This window comes from Protopterus annectens, chromosome 9.part0 (genome assembly GCF_019279795.1).
Source record: "Protopterus annectens isolate FY-2018-M chromosome 9.part0, PAN1.0, whole genome shotgun sequence".
Lineage (NCBI taxonomy): Eukaryota > Metazoa > Chordata > Ceratodontiformes > Protopteridae > Protopterus > Protopterus annectens.
Window position 1 is genome coordinate 481,014,593 of NC_056743.1, and position 22,589 is coordinate 481,037,181.

General features: G+C 44.0%; 1 protein-coding gene across 1 annotated transcript in view; it reads left to right on the forward strand.

Moving 5' to 3' along the window:
- The window catches only part of LOC122811285 (glutamine--fructose-6-phosphate aminotransferase [isomerizing] 1), a 1,619,377-nt gene extending 1,597,237 nt beyond the window's left edge, over window positions 1-22,140 (forward strand). The window contains exon 19 of the mRNA XM_044083027.1: window positions 21,871-22,140. Coding sequence (XP_043938962.1) covers window positions 21,871-21,915 — 45 coding nt within the window. The 3' untranslated portion in view covers window positions 21,916-22,140. The remainder of the gene's footprint in view (window positions 1-21,870) is intronic.
- Window positions 22,141-22,589: the final 449 nt, after the last annotated feature.

Genomic DNA, 22,589 nt, shown 5'->3' on the forward strand with positions numbered 1-22,589 from the left:
AAGAAACCCTCCTCATTAGTCTAGGATTCCAGGTCAGCATTCACCTCATTGATTCCTTCCCACAGGAGAGTATTCCTTAAGTGCCTTCTGGATACCTCCATACAAAAAGTATTCCTTCCCCAGAAAAAGTAGACCTGTATTTCAAGTTGTTTCTGAGCTTCTCCATTCAGTGTCAGACTTCCTCATGAGAATACCTAGCTGTTAGGGTTTGTGGCTTGTATAATTTTCATGATTCCTTTTGCCAGATTACATAGGAGAAAAATTCAGTGATTCCTAAAAACAGTATGGCCCCCAACATCTTCGCACCCTGACATTTCCAATTTCAGTGTTGGGCTTTGTGAAGCTAGAGTTGCTGAGGTGGAGAGCCCATATATCCTTGAAAGAATTTCTCCCCTTTTCTATGACTACCCCTTCACAATTGGTAACAACAGATGCTTTGGATTTTGCATGGGGAGCTGTGCCTGTGGAGGTAGAAGTACAGAGTATATGAAACAAACAAGACAGTCTAAAGTACATCGGCGTGAAACGGATATTAACTGTTATTTCTGTTGTCAGTTTTCCAGGACCGTTTTGAGTGATCACAGAAACCACCTACCACAGTGATGGTGGTACATAAGCAGGCTGGCAGTGTTAGTTTGGAAGGTAGCAAATCTGTTCAGTTTAGCCCTCTAACCTTCTTACATTATATCAGAGGAAAATGTGGTAGACAGGCTGAGCAGGAACAGGACATACCTTCTCAAAAGGAAGTTTAACAAAGGAGTTTTTTGAGAATTGATCCAGTTGCGGGGATCTCCTCAAGTAGATCTGCTTGCCTCCCTTCAAAACAAACAACTGAATAAATTCTGGTACAAGACTGTTTGCGATCAGGCCTGGAAAACAGATGAGTTTTCATTCCCTTTGAAGGGAATGTTCCTGTATGCATTTTCACCCTTTCCACTGATATCCAGGGTCATTCTGAAGATTCAGAAGGACTCTCCAAAGATCATTGTGATAGACTCCTTTCTGGCCAAGACAACAGTGATACTTCCTTCTTATGGAATTGGCCAAGGGGAATTAACACAATCTTCATCACACAGTAGATCTAGTCACACAAGTCTAGGGTGTTTGATACATCTCAACCTCAATAAGCTACAACTGACTATCAAGATGATTTAATTCTCTTACCTTTTAGGTATCTTTTCTGGAAGATAGGTATCTTTTCCTGAGAACCTGCAGTAGGTATTTAAGAAGACAAAGAAACCTACTACTCAGAAATCTTGTATTAGTAAATATAACTGATTTGCTGTTTGGTGCTGTACTAAGGACCAAGCACTTTCAAAGTTTCTTTACCACTAGTCTGCAATATGTGAGTTATTATCCTCTGGCCTTTCATATTTCTCTATCAAGATTAATATCTCGGCCATTTCAACATGTCTGCTGATGGATCCTCCCCTTTCATCAGAGTCTTTGGTTAAGTTGTTTTTGAAAGTGGTTTTACTTATGTGTCTATCTAGAAAACAGGTGGGACCTCCCTAGGATCATAACTTAGTTTTGGTAAAGTTTACTTTACCTTCATTTGAATCATCACTGTGAATCATTTGGCAACAAAGTCATGAAAGTTTCGGTGCCCAGGCTTCTGGTTTTCTCCTCTTAAGAGCTCATGCAACCAGCAGCCTGGTCACATATGTGAAAAGAGCCCAAGGCTTTGGAAGACTGGCCAGCTGTTATGTCCTTGGAAGGATGTAACCCATGCAGCTAAGGCTGTTGCATCAGTGATTTATTCAAACAGCTGCTGTTATGTTAAGTTTATTTGCCCAACTGTATTTTTCTGATGATCCATGTCTAATGTTACCAGAAATCTACATTTCTATCATTCTTTTTAATCAGTATAGCATGACATTAGAATTTAGTGTTGTTTTCATGTTTTTTTCTACTTGGCTAATCTGTTTGGTAATGAAATTTTGGATAATTTTACATTAGAAAAAAATGGTTAAACCCACGCAAGGACCCATTAGAACTCATTTTGCAAGTGTTACTGCTGCAGCCTTCTTTTGAGGGTTGTCAACAACGTTTTATGAAGCAGCAGTTTGGTCCATATTACACAAACTCACTAAGCATTGCATGTTAGATTTAATTTCCAAGGCAAATGTGGGCTTTACTGTTGTAGTCATCTAGGAAGTGCTGGTTGAAGCCTGTGCCAGTCCTTTTGATTCATAGGATGGCAGTCTGCCCAAAGATAAAGAAGTACTGTGAAGGTACGAGTATCATATTCCATTAAGTGAAGTCCACATTAAAGTAGATAAGTGAATCTGTTTACAGCACCACATTTATTAACTCTTTCCTCTTTTCTCCTCTAACTTTTTTTGCCGTTAGTCGTACTTATGCATTGTTTCATTGCTTAGCACTGTCATGACCTGAATGTTTGTGAGACGTTTGGTGAGATGATTTTACAGTCATATTAGCCTGTTGTGCTAATTGTTTTCAGTGTGTAAAGCAAAGGAATGGATTTTTTAAAAAAGTATTTTGCATCTCTTAACTAGATTGACAGAATATTTCTGTTATATACTGATAAAGCCTCATAGCTTAACAAGCTTGCATGGAATGTTTTTCTACAAGGGGCAATTCTCTGTGTGTTAGTTTGTAATTGGTCAAATTAGTTGCAGGCATGGCTTTTTGAAACATGCTAGTATTCTGGACCAGGAGTGGAGGGGTCAGCATGTAATTTTTGTCACATATATAATATTTGTTGCTTTTTTTTCAAGGCCCCATCTTTGAGAACTGACAAGTCCTTTCCTGTTAATAGAGCAAACTTTTTCTCTGTACTGAGCAGTGAGAGACAGTCATAGGTGCATAGGTAAGTAGTAGGCTAGCTGTCCTTGCAGGCCATTTTAAGCCTAGCCAGCTTTTTTCAAACTTGAGAATCAGACTCTGTACCTTGTGTCTGTGAGGTAGATAACTTAAGTGTCTTGCTAACCATCTAGTCATTCAGGGAGATCTACTACTATGCAAAATCTAAGCTGAAGGGCCACCTTAGTGTTTGTATTTCAAAAGATAAATAATTATTATGAAGGCATGAATGTATTCAGTCATGTGCTATTCTGTCATGGTAAGCACCTTACACAGCTGTGATTTTTAGTAATAGTAGATGTCCTTCTATTCCTGTGCCGCAGTATTCATACTGTGGGATTTCCAGCCCTCAGGCTATCTGACGTCAGCTCCTATACAAAAGTTTAAGCCTGGCTGCTGTAGGTGTGTGGGACGTCACACGTAGGGCCATAAACCAGGGACTATAAATGTGACGTCTGCACAGACAGACCTCAGAACATTTCAGCTGCAGACAACGTACACTTCGACCTTTCCGCTCCTTAGTCCAAAGACTTCAAAAAAGATAAGTACCCTGTTGGGGGTTTTGTTTTTCTTACTACTTGAGCTTGGTTGCTGTAGGTTTTGTTTCAGCTATTTAGCCGATGTCTTAGAAAAAGAGCAAATGTAATTGCGGGCATCACATACCGCATAAGGATTCACATGACAAGTGCATGTTTTGCTTAGGTGAGTATGACCATAAGGCCTGCTCCATTTGTCAGTCATTCATACCAAAAACCCTTCGCAGCTGTCTGGCAGCTTTAAATTTGTATCTTGAAAATCAAAGATTGAAATGCCTTGCTTGCAGGATGGATCCCGAGTCGGCCACCCAATTCGAAAAACCGAGGAAGAAGGGCAAGGTTTCCAAGCCTACTCCCATGGCCGCTCTGCCATCAGACATCCCGCCAACTACCGATTTAGGGGCCGAGGGACAGCCGATTCTTCCATCAGCTTTGACAGATCCTCTGGAAGAGGCCGTTACTGCAGCTACAGAGAGCACATCAGCAGAGCCGACCCAGACACGGCCTCAACTGACATCGAGGGGGAACCAGTACTTGGTCATCCGACCAAGACTCCTTCTGCTCCAGCCCAGACCTTGATTTCTAGGCCAATTCCTAAGCCAACACCAACTAAGAAAAAACGAAAAACCAAACACTTGAGCCATATGGCTCAAGCTACTCCAGATTGGCAGACGTTCATCAATTCCTTGCTGCAGGCCTTTATGGCCCTTAAGCCTACAGATCCTGCACCTACAGACATTCCAGGGCTGAGCCCTAGGCCAGCCTCTGCTTCTTCCCTCACTTTAATCACTACTTAGCAGGGAAAAGAAGAAGAACCTGAACAATATGATTCCTCTTCTGAGGAATCTGTTTCTTATGTGTCTCAAATTGCTTCTCCTGTGGACTATTACTCCCCAGACGAAGACTCTGTTGAGGGTGATTCTCCTCCATAGGATATTTCCTTTTGGGAAACTATAAAAAAATGAGAGAGTACCGCAAGTGGGATACTGCCTTGATGACAGATACCCAGAAAAGATATTTTGAGTTTATGCCGTTAGAATCTTCCTCTCCCTCAGCTATTCCCCCAGTTCTACCAGCCTTTCTGGACGCCTTTAATTCAGCCTCCAAGAAGCCTTCTCAACCACCTGCCCCTAAAAGGTCAGATAGATTTTATAAAGTTCCAGATGAACAGAAGTTTGTAGTGAAATCTCCCATGGCTGACCCTGCAGTCATTGCTGTGTCTCCTGGCAGACAATCTAGGCAATTAGCCTCTACTTCCCTTTTGTCCACAGACAAGGACAGCAAGACCATGGACAGAATGAATAAAAAAGTATATACCTCCTCCACCTTAGCCTTTAGGGCTATAAATTCCCAAACACACATGGTAAAATATGCCTTAGACCTTGTTTCCCAGGCCTCCACCTTGCTAGCTTCTAACCCTGACTGTCCCACAAAAAATGACATTGCATCTAAACTGTCTTTAGCTATTCAAGTAGCCAGACACTTGATTAAGTGCAGTTGTGATGCAGCAGAAGCATCAGCCAGGCCTGCTGCATCCTCATCTGTCTTACGTAGATATTCCTGACTACACCTCCAACCTCACCGATGAAGGGTTTGTTTGACCTGAAAGCTCTGTTTTATTAAACACTTGATCTGATGTTCACAGGGGATTCCATACATTTGGTCGAATTACACTTAGTCAAAAATGATACCAGACATTGCACTTGACTGAAAGCTCACTTGGTTGAAGTTCATTTGGTCGAAAATGGAATATAGCCCCTGCCCCACTGCAGTGTAACCCTGGAGTTAGAATGTTAAATAAGGGGGGTGTGGAGGCACAGCCCCCCACAATGGGGGGGGGGGTGAGGGCGTAGCCCCCACTTAATTTTAATGCATTCACTATTATAAGAAGGTATATCCATTAGAAATGCATTGATGTATATATCTTTAGGAAAAACTATTGGCGTAATGTGGGGAGCTGTGCCCTCCACCCCCTCTCATTTAATCTCACTCCAGGGTTGCACTGCAGTGGGGCAGGGGCTGTATTCCATTTTTGACCAAATGAACTTCGACCAAGTGAGCTTTCAGTGAAGTGAAATGCCTGGAATCATTTTCAACTAAGTGTAATTCGACCAAATGTATGGAATCTGTTCATAGGTAGGTACTAAGCTATTGGCCCAAGGGCCTATATAAGCCTAGCCAAAAAGGTACCCTGGCTTTCGCCCCCCAAGAAAATTATTTTCCTTTAACCCTGTCGAGCACAGCCACAGAAGTGATCCCTGGGGTGAATTTCCTATTTCCCATCCAATCATCAAGATTTTTCTTGGAGTGCCAATGAGGAGCTTTGTTTGATATAGATAGGTAGTTTGTTCCAGAGTATGGGAGGTCTCTGGGACAGAAATCTATCCCTTCAGCATGTTCTGTTTATTGTGGTGACAAGGTTTAGGTCCCTAGAGCGAGTAGCTCGGAGGGATTGGGATTTCTTTAAGTGGAGCATGTCCAACAGCTCTGGGTTTGACATAGCTTTGTATGTTAGGCAGAGATTGCCTCTGAGTAGGCGATTTGCGACAGAGTACAGCTGAAGTTTTTTGAGACGGTCTGCGTAGGGCATCTGTTTGAGGCTGGTAATCCTCTTTGTGCTGTATTTCTGTGGCTTTTCCAGTTGTTGTAGATGTCTTGTGAGGTACATACCAAAAGGGGCATTGTACTCTATAACGGGTCTAATGACTGATGAGTAAAGGGGAACAATTACCTGTTTTTTCCTGGATGAGAAACCTTTTGTGATGAGGTGTGCCACGTAGAAGGATTTTCTGACTACTGTGGCGATGTGATTATCAAAGGAGAGACTACTGTCCACCTGTGTCACAAGGTCTCTTATCACACATTCGGTGTTAAGTAGACTACCGCCTATGTGGAAGTTCATGGGTACAGAATTTTTACCAAAAGGGATGACAGTGCACTTTTTGGCATTGAGCTTTAGGCCATGGCATTGACACCAGCCATCTGTCTCAGTGAGGGCCCCTTTGTAGGATGTCCACATCGTTAGGAGTTTCGATTATGGCTCCTAGTTTGCAGTCATCTGCAAACTTCATTAGCCAAAGACCTTCTGTGTTAGCCTGTACTTCAGAGAAGTAGATACCAAACAGGAGAGGACCCAGGACTGAACCCTGTGGTACTCCATTTGTCACTGGTCTGAATTCGGATTTGGAGTCTGCTACTTTCACAGTGTGGGTTCTGTCAGTGAGCCATTTGGCAACCCATCTTGTGACATAGGGATTTATACCTAGTTTGGTGAGTTTATCTATAATTCCAGAATGGGGGATGGTGTCAAAAGCCTTGGTGAGATCTAGATAGGCTGTGTAAACCACCTTACCCTCATCTATGGCTTTGGCGACTGCTTCAAAGAAGTCTATCGGGTTTAAAAGACATGATCTGCCTTTTACAAACCCAAACTGGGTGGGATCCAGAGTTTGGAGATTATCAATGTCTTTTTTTATAAGTTCTATGATGATACGTTCCATGGCCTTGCAGACCAGGCTTGTCATGCTAATGGGGAGGTAGTTCCCGGGGTCAGTGGTGGATCCCCCTTTGATGAGTGGGATAAACGTCGCTTTGTGCCATTCAGTGGGCACAAAGTCTGAGGTGAGGCTATGATTGAACATTGTATTTAGGTGGGGTCCCAGTTCGTTCTGTAGTTCATGTAGAACATAGCCTGGGATACTGTCAGGTCCCATGGATGCTGTGGTCTTGGCTTTGGAGAGCGGGGTTTGTACCTGTGCAGCGGTGTTGTTAATCTTCTTTCCATTCACCACTGATGGGTTTGGTTCCGAGCCCTTGGAACTGAGTCGGCCTTTTTACCAAGCTTGCGCAAGCCAAAAACTTTTTAGCTAAGCTTCTACCCAGAATGCCCTTTTCCCTGTTACCTCAGATCTCGTTTGCCACTTAGCTGTAAAGCTGCGTTTCAGCCAAGCTCTCAGCTAAGTGGAACTTTGATATTTTATGTGGAAAATTTTTGATATTTTCTCTTTTAGTGAACGATTAGTATCTCTAGTGTTTTTTCTTCTTTTACCATTGGTAAACTTTCAAGTACCATTGTTGGTATGGCCTTCTCTCCTTACCCTTGTGGTTTTCCTTCAGTACCATAGCTGGTATTTCTCCTTTCTTTCCTAGCCTGTTAGTGTCTTTTTAGTAAGGTGTTTCTGTTTTACTTATACATATCGCTATAGTGATACAACTGTGTGGCTTTTTTGAACAGTGTTTGACTTATTAGTGCAGACTTATTAGTGCAGACTGGTTAAACTGTTCGCCTGTGGTCTCTTTCTGTCAAGATGTCGAATAAGAAAGGTACTTCAGGGTTTAAGCCTTGTGCTTCATGTAAAGGCAAGTTACCTAATAATGATTCTCACGATGATTGTGTATACTGTTTGGGGGTGCCCCACCTTTCGGTACAACCTCCTTGTGACATTTGTCAGAGTTTCAGTCAACGTACTCTTAATGAGTGAAAAAATAAACTGATACTGAAAGGGTTACTTAAGTCTCCCTTTTCAGAGGCCATTTCTGCAATGGAGGTCTCAACCCCTCCTACAAAAGACAAAAAGTGATCCCACTCGGTTCCCTCCTCACCATCAGGTGATCAGGGTAAGCCTGTGAAATCAAAGGTCCAGAAGTTGTCCTCAGAGCATAAATCTGCCTCTACGGCTCCATCTTTGTTGACTTCAAGTATCTCAAAACCTACGATACCGGCACCAGTTTCGGAACCGATCCTGTCTCCAGCACCGATGATAAGCTTCACTATGCCTACTATGACTTCATCACCTGTGGCCACTATGGCTCAGGGCACGCCTTCGATACCTTCATCAGTTATGATTTTGGAACCTACTGTTTTGGCACCAAGTTCCCTTCGACAAGGAAACATGGTGGTGGAATGAGGAAGTACAGCAGAGTATACAGAGAAAGAGTTTGGCAAAGAAGAAGTGGGATTGTCAGAGAGATGAAGAGAGTAGGCAGGAGTATAAGGAGATGAGGTGCATGGCAAAGAGAGAGGTGGCGAAGGATAAGGATAAGGCATATGAAGAGTTGTATGAAAGGTTGGACACTAAGGAGGGAGAAAAGGACCTGTACTGATTGGCTAGACAGAGGGACCGAGCTAGGAAAGATGTGCAGCAGGTAAAGGTGATAAAGGATAATGAGGGAAACATACTCACAAGCGAGGAGAGTGTATTGAGGAGATGGAAAGAGTACTTTGAGGGGTTGATGAATGAAGAGAATGAGAGGTGAGGCTATAATTGAAGCCATTTTCCGACCAAGTTGGATTTGACCCCATTAATCCCGGACTCGAAACTCGAGACTTCGGTGCCAGCAGACCTTGCACCACGGACCCGATACTCCCCTTCCGTAGATCCATTCCTGGGCCAGATGTATAGTCTGTTCATTGACTGACCTGACTCTTCGTCCGGAGTATCCACTAGATCCACCAGGAGCCTGTCAAAACATGATGTGGTGCGTCTTATGGACCAGCTGTTGGCAGCCAGGGGGATACCCACACTTTCTAAGACCCAGCCGCCTGCAGGACTTGAGTTGGTTTCTCCACGAACTCTTCTTACACTCGTACTTCGACCATTTCAGTTCCGAAGCCTTCTGCTTCGACGTCCTTCTCAGAACCCATCACCTTGGCACCTATAGTGGACCTCACTCAGGCTCCGGGTTTGCCCCTTTGTTCTTCGGTTCCTGCAGAACCGGTCCTTCCACAATCTGGGGATTGGGGCGGTGGGCACCTCGGCTTGGGGCATGGTTCTGTCCTTGGTGCCAATAGTCACGTCTGCACCGATCCTGCTTGTGGCTTCATACGTGGGGGGGGGGGTTGTCGTAGCGGGATGTGATCCTGGTCCCGAGGTTGTCTTTCTTGGTTACGGGCTCCCATCCCTCTTGGGGCGGACCTGCTTTTCATGCAATGGAGAGGGCTCTTGCTTCTGGAAACATCACTTTGACATTGGAACCCCAGCTTTCACCCCCTGAGCTACAGCTGCCACAGACCACCCCCCTGGGGTACCAGGCAGAGAAGCTGCAGGACACCCCTGTTCAGGGTACCCGCTCTTCCGAGTCCTCCTCAGAGACCCCCACTGAGGAGCTCTCTCGAAAGAGGACATGTAAGAGCAAGCACGTGGACTCACCTGAGGAGTCTTTAAAGGAAGACACAGATTATGATGATGGTGAAGGGTCCCCACAGTCACCTCCTGATGATGTCTTCTTCGGAGACATCCTGGAAATGCTAAAACAGAGAGGTGACTGGAAGCCCTCTAACCCTTCGTCTGAGGAGTCTGTGTTCCTGCAGGCTTTCCATGCCCAGCCTTCTACCTCTTGGATGAGAAAGTGAAGAAACGATCCCAACAGTCAACCAGGAACACACCAACTTTATTGACCACAAGAAGTTCCTGAGACTAAGTGCTTTCGCCAGTAATTGGCTTCATCAGAGTCAACGGAAACATAATGATACAATGATATAAATAGTTAAAACTATCAGACAATCAAGTAATCAACCAATCATCAGCAGTATAGTGAATTCAGTAACCAGCGATTATAAAGTGCCTAGTGCAAATCACTTCATGCTCAACAAATAAAAATGCATTTTACAATCTATATAGTGCCTAATATAATGTTGACATTTTCACAAAATATTGTAACCATACAATTAGTTAAAAATGTTAAATGAACATGTTGTAGTACTTAAAAAGAAGCTCACTAAAAATAAAAATTGTTTTGATGTAGAAAATAAATGAATGAATAATGATAAAGATAAAGGCAAGAAATGCTACTATTTTTCATCAGAATAAAAACAAATTTTCTGGTAAACTCATGAACAATTTTAACAACCCATTATTTCCAAACGTACAGTAGGCATCCTAGCCAATGACTTAATTTAAATTAAATTAAATTAGATCTCTGCTTTAGATGCCTTATATCAAGGCATATTAGATGAAAATGAAATTACATTTTTGACTGTCCCCCACCCAACCACACCGGTCATCTTCAGGATTCCTAAAATCCACAAAAATGTTTATTTATTTATTTTCTACATCAAAACAATTTTTATTTTTAGTGAGCTTCTTTTTAAATACTGCAACATGTTCATTTAACATTTTTAACTAATTGTATGGTTACGATATTTTGTGAAAATGTCAACATTATATTAGGCACTATATAATCACTATATACATTGTAAAATGCGTTTTTATTTGTTGAGCATGAAGTGATTTGCACTTTATAATCGTTGGTTACTGCAATTTACTATACTGCTTATGATTGGTTGATTACTAGATTGTCTGATGGTTTTAACTATTTATATCATTGTATCATTATGTTATCTTTGACTCTGATGCCAATTACTGGCAAAGCGCTTAGTCTCAGGAACTTCTTGTGGTCAATAAAGTTGGTGTGTTTCTGGTCAACTGTTGGGATCATTTCTTCAGTTTCTCAGTTACTTTCCCTGTTGGGAATTGTTCTTTGTTGTGTACCTCTTGGATGACCCCACCTGCCGACGAGCTTATTGTGCTGGGTGTTTGGAAGAACCCTGATTCCATTGAGGAATCCCTCGGAGACCTGACAAAATTCTTTCCCCTCCCAAGGAAAACCCGCATTGGTCCAGAGGGGTTACCAGTCTACACTATGGCGGTGGCGGCAACCACGAAAAAGAACTTGGCTATGGAAAGTCTTGCTCTCCACCCGCCCAACAGGGAGTCCTGGGCAGTGAATAGATTTGTGAAGTGAATTTTTGCATTAGAGACCTTTGCTGTATGATCACAGAACTATTTGGCACATTGTACAGGGCTCCAGAGGTACTTGATCTCCAAACTCTCTGGGACACTCGCAGGACAGCTGTGTGATGAGGTTAGGGACAAAGTGGCCTCACAGCTCTCAACCCTGGAATCGATCTCCAACTCGTCCATGAGGTTGCTATCACATACAACCAAAGGGGTGGCTAGAGCAGCGGGTTCAGGCATTGTCATGAGGGTCATTTCAGGATGCACATATGTGACCTCGCAGACCCCTTTGAGTCTTCTTTTTTTAATTCTCCTATCGAAGCATCATCCCTTTTTGGCTCCAAAGTGAAGGACACGCTAGCCAGGTGCAAGCAAGATGGCAAGACCCTGTCTGCCTTAGGCCTACGATTATCCAACCCTCAACGTACCTTCTGCAGGAATCAGAGGAGTGGGAAAATGTGGCACAAATCTCAGGGTCCTTTTCATGCCGCACGTAGTGATGATACCCCCAGGGGCAGAAGGTGTAACAATTCCAGAAGATGCCCCTACAGAGGCAGAGGGGGTGTTTGTAACCAAGGCTGCAGGGACTCCTTCTCTGGACAGCCTTACCAGTGCTCCTGAGGAGCAGCCCGATTGCTTACCTCTGGAAGCAGTCGGGTGTCGTTTTTCTCTGCACCAAGCTGCCTGGCAATCTGTTACCACCAATTGTTGGGTGCAGAGTATAATCACCAGAGATTACACCATTCCCCTTTCTTGTCAGCCAAATCGTCCAAAAAAGCTTGTCGACGTTCCACCCAGTCAAAGGGAAGAAGCAGTTTCAGAGATAATAAAGATGTCTCAAAAAAAGATTCATCCAACCAGTCCCATCAGACCAACACAGATCCGGATTCTACTCAAGATTATTTTTGGTGCCAAAAAAGACGGGACTGGAGACCCATTTTGGATGTCAGCAGCTTAAACAAGTCCGTCACCCAAACCAAATTCCGGATGGTCACAGTTCAGTCCATTATCCCTTTTTGTGGTAACAATACTGCATTATACTCTCTGACAAAAATGTTGTTATTAGCACTACATTGGGAGAAATCAAATCTTAGTCCAACACAACAAAAAGAATTCATTGGAGCAGTGTTCAATACCCAGTCCTGTCTAGTGTCACTTCCAAATCACAGACTACAGCGACTGAGGCTCCAGCTCCGACTGATACTCTGTCAAACAAAAGTTTCAGCAAGAGAAGTTCTTCAGGCCCTAGGATCCATGGCAGCTTCAATTCCAATAGTGCCCCTAGCGAAGCTACACATGAGAATCCTACAATGGCTCATTTGTCAGTGGTTCCTGAACTATCACCCCCTCAGTTACCAGATTCAAATAAACACCTCCTGCAAGCAGGACCTCCTTTGGTGGATGAGGCCAGAGGCAGACCTTTGGAGTCTCCCATTTCAGTCCCCTCAGCCCAGGGCCATTGTGACCACGGATGCTTCCCTGATTGGGTGGGGGGCCATTTCCAGGGAAAGACAGTCCATGGCGCATGATCCACCACAGAGGCCCACCTGCATATCAACGTTCTGGAACTGAGAACGGTGCTGTTAGCGTTGCAGGCTTTTCATTCAGTCCTCCCTTCTGGGACAATTGCAGTTCAGTCAGACTACATGTCAGTGGTTTGGTATATCAACAAGTAAGGAGGAACCAAGTCCTACCCCCTGTGTCGAGAGGCCATGAGAATTTGGCAGTGGGCGATAGCTTCCAACCGCTTTCTGATAGCAGCGCATATCCCAGGGAGCTCCAACATAATTGTGGACAAACTGAGCAGATGTATCCTTCTGCCTCACGAGTGGTCCCTTAATCCCGAGGTGGTGACAGAAATCTTCAGCCACTGGGGCCAGCCTTGCTGCGATCTTTTCGCCTCCCCATCGAACAAGTGCAGCAACTATTTCTCCCTGTTTCCCCCGAAGGGGGAGTCCCCGAGGGATGCTCTAATCCATGATTGGCCCACAGGACTTCTTTACGCTTATCCTCCCATTCCCCTGATTCCACAATTTCTAAAGAAAGCTCTTCAGTTGAGATGCAAGGTGATCCTCATAGCTCCATTATGGCCTCGACAAGTTTGGTTCCCCTTCCTTCAGCCTCACATAGTATACCCGCCGTGGATTCTGGACCATTTTCCAGATCTGATTACTCATCCCCAAGGGTTGAGCCACCCGAATCTGTCCAGTTTCAAGCTGACAGCTTGGTTTCTCCACTTCCGTTAGTTGCCAGACAAGTTAATCTCATGTCACCTGTATGAGACATCATTCTGGCCTCTCATAAACCATCCAGCAGAAGACTATATCAGGATAAATGGAAAAGGTTCTCCATCTGGTCTAAGGATAACATGCTAGACCCGTATTTGGCTCCAGTGACCGTGGTGCTGCAATACTTGGCTAAGTTTTTTGATAGTGGAGCTTCTGCCTCTACTGTACGAGTACACCTGGTGGCAATTTTTAATTTCCACAATGGTACAGATGGCACCCCTCTCATCTCTTTACATTTATGCAAAGCCTTTCTCAAGGGAACCTCTCATGTCAGACCTCCTGTCAGATAGCCTGTGGAACCATGGAACCTCACTTTTGTCATTCAGTCTTTGACTCAAAAACACTTTGAACCCGCAGTGAAGTGTGACCTAAAGTTCTTGTCCTGGAAATCCTTGTTCTTAGTATATGGTCTTCCATTAAGACAGAGTATCACTTCGGACAAATCCATCCTTCCTTCCCAAAGTTGTTTCTGAATTTTCCATTAACCAGACCATTGACCTACCAGTGTTCTTTCCGATTTTTTTCATTAAAGGAGAGTATTGCCTACACTCCTTGGATGTACATAGGCAACTGAGATTTTACCTAGACAGTACCAAACCTATCCGTAAGTCTGATCAACTTTTCATCTCTTTTTCTGGGTCTAGAATGAGAAATGTTGTTTCCAAGGTTACATTATCAAAATGGCTAAGGGACTGCATACGTTTCATCTATTCCCTCATAAAAGAACCTATGCCAAAAGTTAAAGCTCACTATATCTATGGCAACATCTGTAGCTTTCCATTCCAGGGCTTCCATGGATGACATTTGCACAGCAGCCACTTGGGCTAAGCATACCTTTATCAATCATTACAAATTGGACTTGGTCTGCAGAGGGAGAGCTGTCTTCATCTCAATGGTACTCAGGAATGTTCTTCCATAAGGGCCGCACATGGACCTCAAGGTAGCTTGGGATTCTTTCCCATCAGTAATGAATGGAAAGAAGATTAACAACATCGGATAAAGAAGTTATGTCTTACCATAACATTCCATCTGTGTTGTTCATCTTCTTTCATTCATCACTTTCCACTCTCCTTCCTCCTCCAAAGGCTCCTGGGGGATACTTTGGGTCCAAGTGGTGCCCTATTGTATTTGCGCAGAAGTGGCCTCGGCTTTACTTCTCTATCTTTAGCAAACCCGATCTGAGGTAACAGGGAGAAGGGCATTCTGGGTAGAAGCTTAGCTCGAGAGTTTTTGGCTGGCACGAGCTTGGTAAAAAGACAGACTCGGTTCCAATGGCTCTGAACTTAACCCATCAGTGATGAATGAAATAAGATGAACAACACAGATGGAATGTTATGGTAGTATTAGCGTTGCTTGATTTATTTCATATTTTATTATGCCTTCATGCACAAGCCAGTGCATTTTTTTGTGCCGGTCCCAAGCCTGGATAAATGGGGAGGGTTGCGTCAGGAAGGGCATCCGGCGTAAAACATCGCCAAAACATTTTCATGCAGTCACCAAGAAAATTTTTTATACCGGATCGGTCGAGGCCCGGGTTAACAACGACCACCACCAGTACTGTTAGCCTACAGGGTGCTGGTGGAAATTGGGCTACTGTTGGCCGGAGGAGGAGAAGAGGTGGAAGACATGGCCGAAGGCAGGAGGAGAGGAGAAAGGCTAGGACTGTGGTAGTGAGGGTCGTAACTTTGAATGTTGGCAGTATGACTGGTATAGGGAGAGAGCTAGCTGATATGATGGACAGAAGGAAGGTTGGTATATTGTGTGTGCAAGAGACCTGATGGAAGGGGAGTAAGGCTAGGTGTATCGGAGGTGGGTTCAAATTGTTTTATCATGGTGTGGATGGGAGGAGAACTGGCATAGAAGTTATTTTGAAGGAACAGTATGCTGAGAATGTTTTGGAGGTGAAAAGAGTGTCTGATAGAGTGATGTTTATGAAGCTGGAAATTGATAGTGTAATGATGAATGTTGTTAGTGCATATGCTCCACAAGTTGGGTGTGCAATGGATGAAAAAGAAAAAATTTGGAATGAATTGGATGAAGTGGTGATGACTCTACCCAAGGGTGAGAGAGTGGTGATTGTAGCAGATTTCAATGGGCATGTTGGTGACGGGAACAGAGGGGATGAGGAAGTGATGGGTAGGTATGGTGTTAAACAAAGGAATGCAAAAGGTTAGATGGTAGTGGATTTTGCAAAAAGGATGGACATGGCTGTGGTGAATATGTATTTTAACAAGAGGGAGGAGCATAGGGTGACATACAAGAGAGGAGGGCACACAGGTGGATTATATCTTATGTAGGAGGGCCAGTTTGAAGGAGATTGGAGACTGTAAATTGGTGACCGGAGAAAGTGTTGTTAGGCAGCATAGGATAGTGGTTTGTAGGATGACATTGGTTATCAAGAAGGGGAGGAGTGTGAGGGCAGCACCAAGGATCAAGTGGTGGAAATTGAAAAAGGGTAATTGTGAGGTGGAGTTCAGGGATGAGTTAAGGCAGGCACTGGGTGGCAGTGAAGAGTTACCAAATAGCTGGGTAACTACAGCAGAGCTTTTAAGGGAGACGGCTAGAAAGGTGCTTGGTATCACATCTGGAGAGAGGAAGGACAACAAGGAGACATGGTGGTGGAATGAGGAAGTACAGGAGAGTATACAGAGAAAGAGGTTGGCAAAGAAGAAGTGGGATTGTCAGAGAGATGAAGAAAGTAGACAGGAGTATAAGGAGATGAGGTGCATGGCAAAGAGAGAGGTGGCGAAGGCTAAGGATAAGGCATATGAAGAGTTGTATAAAAGGTTGGACACTAGGGAGGGAGAAAAGGGCCTGTACCGATTGGCTAGACAGAGGGACCAAGCTAGGAAAGATGTGCAGCAGGTAAAGATGGTAAAGGATAATGAGGGAAACATACTCACAAGCGAGGAGAGTGTGTTGAGGAGATGGAAAGAGTACTTTGAGGGGTTGACGAATGAAAAGAATGAGAGGGAGAGACGGTTGGATGATGTAGGGATAGTAAATCATGAAGTACAATGGATTAGCAAGGAGGAAGTAAGGATAGCTATGAAGAGAATGAAGAATGGAAAGGCTGTTGGCCCAGATGACATACCTGTGGAAGCATGGAGGTTTTTAGGTGAAATGGCAGTGGAGTTTTTAACCAGATTGTTTAATGAAATCTTGGAAAGTGAGAGGATGCCTGAGGAATGGAGAAAAAGTGTTTCGGTACCGATTTTTAAGAATAAGGGTGATGTGCAGAGCTGTAGTAACTACAGAGGGATAAAATTGATCAGTCACAACATGAAGTTATGGGAAAGAGTAGTGGAAGCAAGGTTAAGAAGGGGCGTGATGATTAGTGATCAGCAGTATAGTTTCATGCCAGAAAAGAGCACTACAGATGCAATCTTTGGTCTGAGAGTGTTGATGGAGAAGTACAGACAATGTGTGAAGGAGTTGCATTGTGTTTTTGTAGACTTAGAGAAAGCATATGACAGGGTGCCTAAAGAGGAGTTGTGGTATTGTATGAGGAAGTCAGGAGTGTCAGAAAAGTATGTAAGAGTGGTACAGGATATGTACGAGGTAGTGTGACAGCGGTGAGGTCTGCAGTGGGAGTGACAGATTAGTTTAAGGTGGAGGTGGGATTACATCAAGGATCAGCTCTGAGCCCTTTCTTATTTGCAATGGTGATGGACAGGTTGACAGACGAGATCAGTCAGGAGTCCCCGTGGACTATGATGTTTGCAGATGACATTGTGATCTGTAGTGAGAGTAGGGAACAGGTGGAGGAGACCCTGGAGAGATGGAGATATGCTCTAGAGAGAAGAGGAATGAAGGTCAGCAGGACTAAGACAGAATATATGTATGTGAATGAGAGGGAGGATAGAGGAATGGTGAGGATGCAAGGAGTAGAGGTGGAGAGGGTGGATGAGTTTAAATACTTGAGGTCAGTAGTTCAGAGTAACGGTGAGTGTGGAAGAGAGGTGAAGAAGAGAGTACAGGCAGGATGGAGTGGGTGGAGAAGAGTGTCAGGAGTGATTTGTGACAGACAAGTACCTGTAAGAGTGAAAGGGAAGGTCTACAAGAGGGTAGTGAGACCAGCTATGTTATATGGGTTGGAGACAGTGGCATTGACAAAAAGGCAGGAGTTTGAAATGGATGTGGCAGAATTAAAGATGTTAAGATTTGCACTGGGTGTGACGAGGGTGGACAGGATTAGGAATAAGTATATTAGAGGGTCAGCCCAGGTTGGGAGGTTTGGAGACAAAGCCATAGAGGCACGATTACGATGGTTTGGACATGTGCTGAGGAGGGATGCTGAGTATATTGAGAAAAAGATGCTAAGGATGAAGCTACCAGGTAACAGGAAAAGAGGAAGGCCTAAGATAAGGTTTATAGATGTGGTGAGAGAGGATATGCAGGTGGTTGGTGTGACAGAGTAAGATGCAGAGGATAGGAAGAAATGGAAACAGGTGATCTGCTGTGGCGACCCCTAATGGGAACAGCCGAAAGAAGATGATGATTATGCCTCCAACCTCTACCAGAGGACTTTAAATCCAAGATAATGGATGTTCCACTAGACCACAATCTCTTATCTGGCAAGAATTCAGCAGAAATGTTCAAAAATCTACAAGAGAAAAGCAAAGAGCTTCAAGACGTCAAGCACTTGCTGGTGTCCCTCTTCTCCAGATACTACAGGAACTACCCTGCTAAGACTTCTTTTGTAAGAAGAACTCCATCTACATCTTGTCCTTCCTTCTCTAGACCTCATAAAGGGTCCAGGAGATTGCCTTACTCCAGACCTCCTAATTCCCAGGGACCTGCCAAGCAGCCTTTTCCTGACTGAGGAGGTTCCACTTCAGTGTGACTGCCTGGATCAGCTCCCTCTGTCCACCCACCTTACCAAATGCCTCCCCTTCTGGAAAACAATTACCTTGGATACATGGGTGCTTTCCATCATCCAAAAAGGATATTTTCTATCTTGGAAGGAAAAGCCAAGGCCAAAAAGAATTCCTTTCCTTCCAGGAAACCAGCTACATTTATTCCTTCTCGTATTTAAAGAACTCCTGACTCTATGAACCATAGAGCCAGTTCCCTCAGGACAGGAAGGAAAAGGCTTGTATTCCCGCCTTTTCCTAGTCCCCAAGAAGGATAGCCCTTGGAGGCCAATCCTGGACTTATCTAAACCTGTTCCTAAAGGTTCCATCCTCCAGGATGCTCTCCCTGCAAACTTTGCTACCCCTCATTCTACCCAAAGCCTTCATGGTCAGTCTGGATCTAAAGCATGCCTACCTGCACATCCCTGTCAGACCCTCCCACAGGAGGTTTCTGCACTTCACTGGACATTCTTCACACTTTCAGTTTATAGCCTTGTCCTTTGGCTTGTCTACTGCTCCCAGAGTATTTACAAAGTGCCTGGCCCCAGCCATTGCCTATTGCAGAACTAAAGGACTCCAAATCTACATTTACCTTTACAACATTTTTATTCAGGCAGAATCAGAATCCACCCTGCAAAGCCATCTGAAATTCACAATGACTGTCCTCCACAACTTGGGTTTTACTATCAACCTCCAGAAGTCCTCACTTCTTCCTCAGCAGGACAAAGTTTTCCTAGGCTGCAGGATAAGAACAGACTTGATGAGATTTTTTCTCCCACTGGACAAAGTGCACTCTCTCTCCAGCCATTTTCAAGGCCCACTTATGAAATCCCATCTCTCTGCATGACAATTTCTGCAAGTCCTAGGTCTCATGGCTGCAACCATTCCCATGCTTCTATTATCCAGGATGCACATGAGAAAATTCCAATGGTATTTAAAAAAAATGTATGGTCTCAAAGCCAGCATTCATTAGACAAACTTACTCCCCCCCTGCCCTGCCTAAAAACAGAACTAAAGTAGTGGATTCAGCAAGTTTCACAGAACCAGGGCATCCCACTCCAACTAACCCCCATCGCTCAAACCATGCACAGAGATGCATCAGATTTAGGGTGGGGAGCAGAGTTTTAGGGCTTCAGGGTACAACAGCGTTGGAACCCTGCATTTCAAAAGCAACACATCAATGTCAGGGAAATGACAGCAGTATTACTGGCTCTCAAAGCTTTCCTTCCAGTCTTACAACCAGACCTGCTACTCATTGTGACAGACAACACAGCTGTCATGTGGTACCTCAAGCAGAGGGACAAAGGGGTATGAGTTATTCCAGATAACTCTACAAATCTGGGAAATAGCAACCAGACACAACTTCTTACTGCAGGCCTCACGTTCCCTCTCAGGAAAACAAACAAGCAGACTTGCGCAGCAGAACATCCTCCCCTCAGCACGAATGGATGCTGCACAGGGAAACCTTCTTAGACACTGTCCACCAGTGGGGCACACCTAAAGTGGATCTGTTTGCCTCCCCCCAGAACAGACAAACAGATTTTGGTCCAGGGATCACACTCCACTAGCATGGAGAGTGAATGCCTTCAGCTTTCCATGGAAGGGAATGTTCTGTATGCCCCCCCCCCCTTCCCTCTAATACACCAGGTCCTATTGAAGATCAATAAGGAACAACCAAAAATCTTGCTGGTGACTCTCTATTGGCCAAGGCAACACTAGTTCCACCTTCTTCACTTCCTAGCCAATGGCAATCACCACAAGTTACCCCACAAGGTGGACCTACTCACCCCAACAAAAGGGATCTCTCATTATCCCTCAGCTGTCTTTACTGCATCTGACCCTTTGGTTGATCAGCTTCTGATCCCTTTCAGACAACTATTCTCAGAAGACGTGCTCTCAGTCCTGAGGGAGGCCAGGAAACCATCTACCAGAAAAAAATATTTATTCAAATGGCATAGACTCACAAATTGGTGTGCGCTTAAGGACAGGGACCCTTTTCAAGCAGATCCCTCTTTGGTCCTTAGTTATATATGTGAGCTCATTAAGGAAGGACTAGCATATTCATCTCTGAAAGTCCACCTTTCTGCCGTTGCAGCCTGCTTGCCTTTACAGGCACCTCTACTCTCCAGACTGGACATTAAACTTTTCCTGAGAGGGGTCTTGCATATCAGACCACCAAGGAAACCTATTCCTCCTCCCTGGGACCTCAACTTCATACTGGAAAAACTAATCCTACCTCCTTTTGAGCCAGGAAGCACAGCTTCCCTGCAAATGTGCACATGGAAACCCATTCTGTTAGTGGCCATCGCCTCCACAAGAAGAGTTCCTGAACTGCAGGCCCTCATGGCCTGTCCCCCTTACACCACCTGCCACAAGGACAGGGTGACATTGTGCACTAACCCTTCTTTTATGCCCAAAGTGGTGAATGAACTATCTCTTTAACCAGTCTGTTTATCTACCGACATTCTTTTCCTCTCCATCTAATAACTCAGAGAGGATCCTTCATTCTCTGTGCACAGACAACTAAGATTCTACTTAGACAAAACTAAATCTTTCAGAAAGTCTGATCAGCTCTTCTCCTTCCACCCCAGAGCTCTGGGTAAGGCAGTCTCCAAATAAACCATTTCCTCCTGGATTAGAAAATCCATTCTGTTCTGCAACTCTCACCATGGCAAACCATTACCCATAGGTGTTAGAGCTCATTCCACTAGAGGAATGGCTACCTCTAAAGCCTTTCTCAAAGGGCCGGACACAGCCTGCATCATGGAAGCTGCTACCTGGTCTACAGTTCACACTTTCACTAAGCACTTCAAGCTAGACCGCATCTCCAGGGCCAGAGCAGGATTTGCCAGGGCAATCCTGCAGGAATTCTTGGAATCCCTTACCTCTGCCCTTGGCCATCACTCTTCCTAAAGCTGTGGTACTCTCCCACAGTATGAATACTGCAACATAGGAATAGAATGACATAGAATAGTTGTGTAAAATCTTACCATAACTGTAGATGTCCTTCTCTTCCGTGTTGCAGTATTCCTTCCCTCTGTCCATATACCCCGTTCTCCTTTTTATGGATGCTTGGTCTACACCTATGTATCCTCTCCCTACAGGCTATTCTGTTCAGCCCTGCAGGGGCATTTGCTCTTCAGCTTCTCCATGTGCTTATACACACTTATCTGGGCTTCAAGTTCTGAGGTCTGTGTGTGCAGATGTCACATTTATAGTCCCTGGTTTATGGCCCTGTGTGACCCCCCCATGCACCTACAGCAGTTAGGCTTAAGCTTTTGTATAGGCGCCGACATCAGATCGCCTGAGGGCTGGAAATCCCACAAAATGACTACTGCAACATGGAAGAGAAGAACATATATGGTTATGGTAAGATTTTACAAAACTATTCTTTATTCATATATGTACAGTCTGTCCTCCCTTGGCACGTGGAACACATGATCACGGTTTCAGTGTGCAAAATCTGGTATTACTGGGTGAAAACAAGGCCAGGAGTTTTGCTGATATTGGGAATATTGCTTGAAAAAGGTTACATGAAATTCAAAAAGAACAAACTGTGGCTTGAAGTTGTTTGAATGTGTGTAACAAATTCTGTTATTAAGATAGTTGTTTCTCTCTGCTTCAACAGGTGGACTGTCCAAGAAATCTGGCCAAGTCTGTCACGGTAGAATGAAGTCCTCAACTGAAGAATGCTTACATCATCTGTACATAACTGTTTAATTAAAAGTGTCTGTAAAACTATACCCATATGACATGTAAGGCCTATACCATTTCTACATTTCAGCCAACTTCTCACAGTCCAATTACTGTTCAGTTACATGAAATACACAAAGAAGTTTACCTGATTTCATGTTTATCAATTTTTACTAACTCTTTTAATTTGAAAAAGGGGTTACAATCAAATAAGCTTGAAAAAGTTAAAGGGCCAAGATGTTGTTAGCTGACACATTGTAAAGTAGTTCTGACAGATGTAATCGAGTTATGAGGCAAGCCAACAGTTGTATGTCTATTTATTTATTAAGTGATTTAGCTTCAATTCTTACAGGGTTTTCATCACTCTGTGCTGTAGTCATTTTAATTAAGTATGTGGTGGTAGTAATGCAGCTGTTTTTTCATCATTCATTGGAGCTAAATTATCTAAACATAGCTTTATAAATACTATGTCTTGTTGCTTTAAAAGGGAAGTAAACTGGTATTTCTCAGCTGTTATTGTCCAAAAATACTCAGCTTGATACAGTTGGAACCTTAATGTCCATACACACACACACACACACACACACACACACACACACACGTGTGTACATGCGTTTGTTTTTATATATATATATATATATATATATATATATA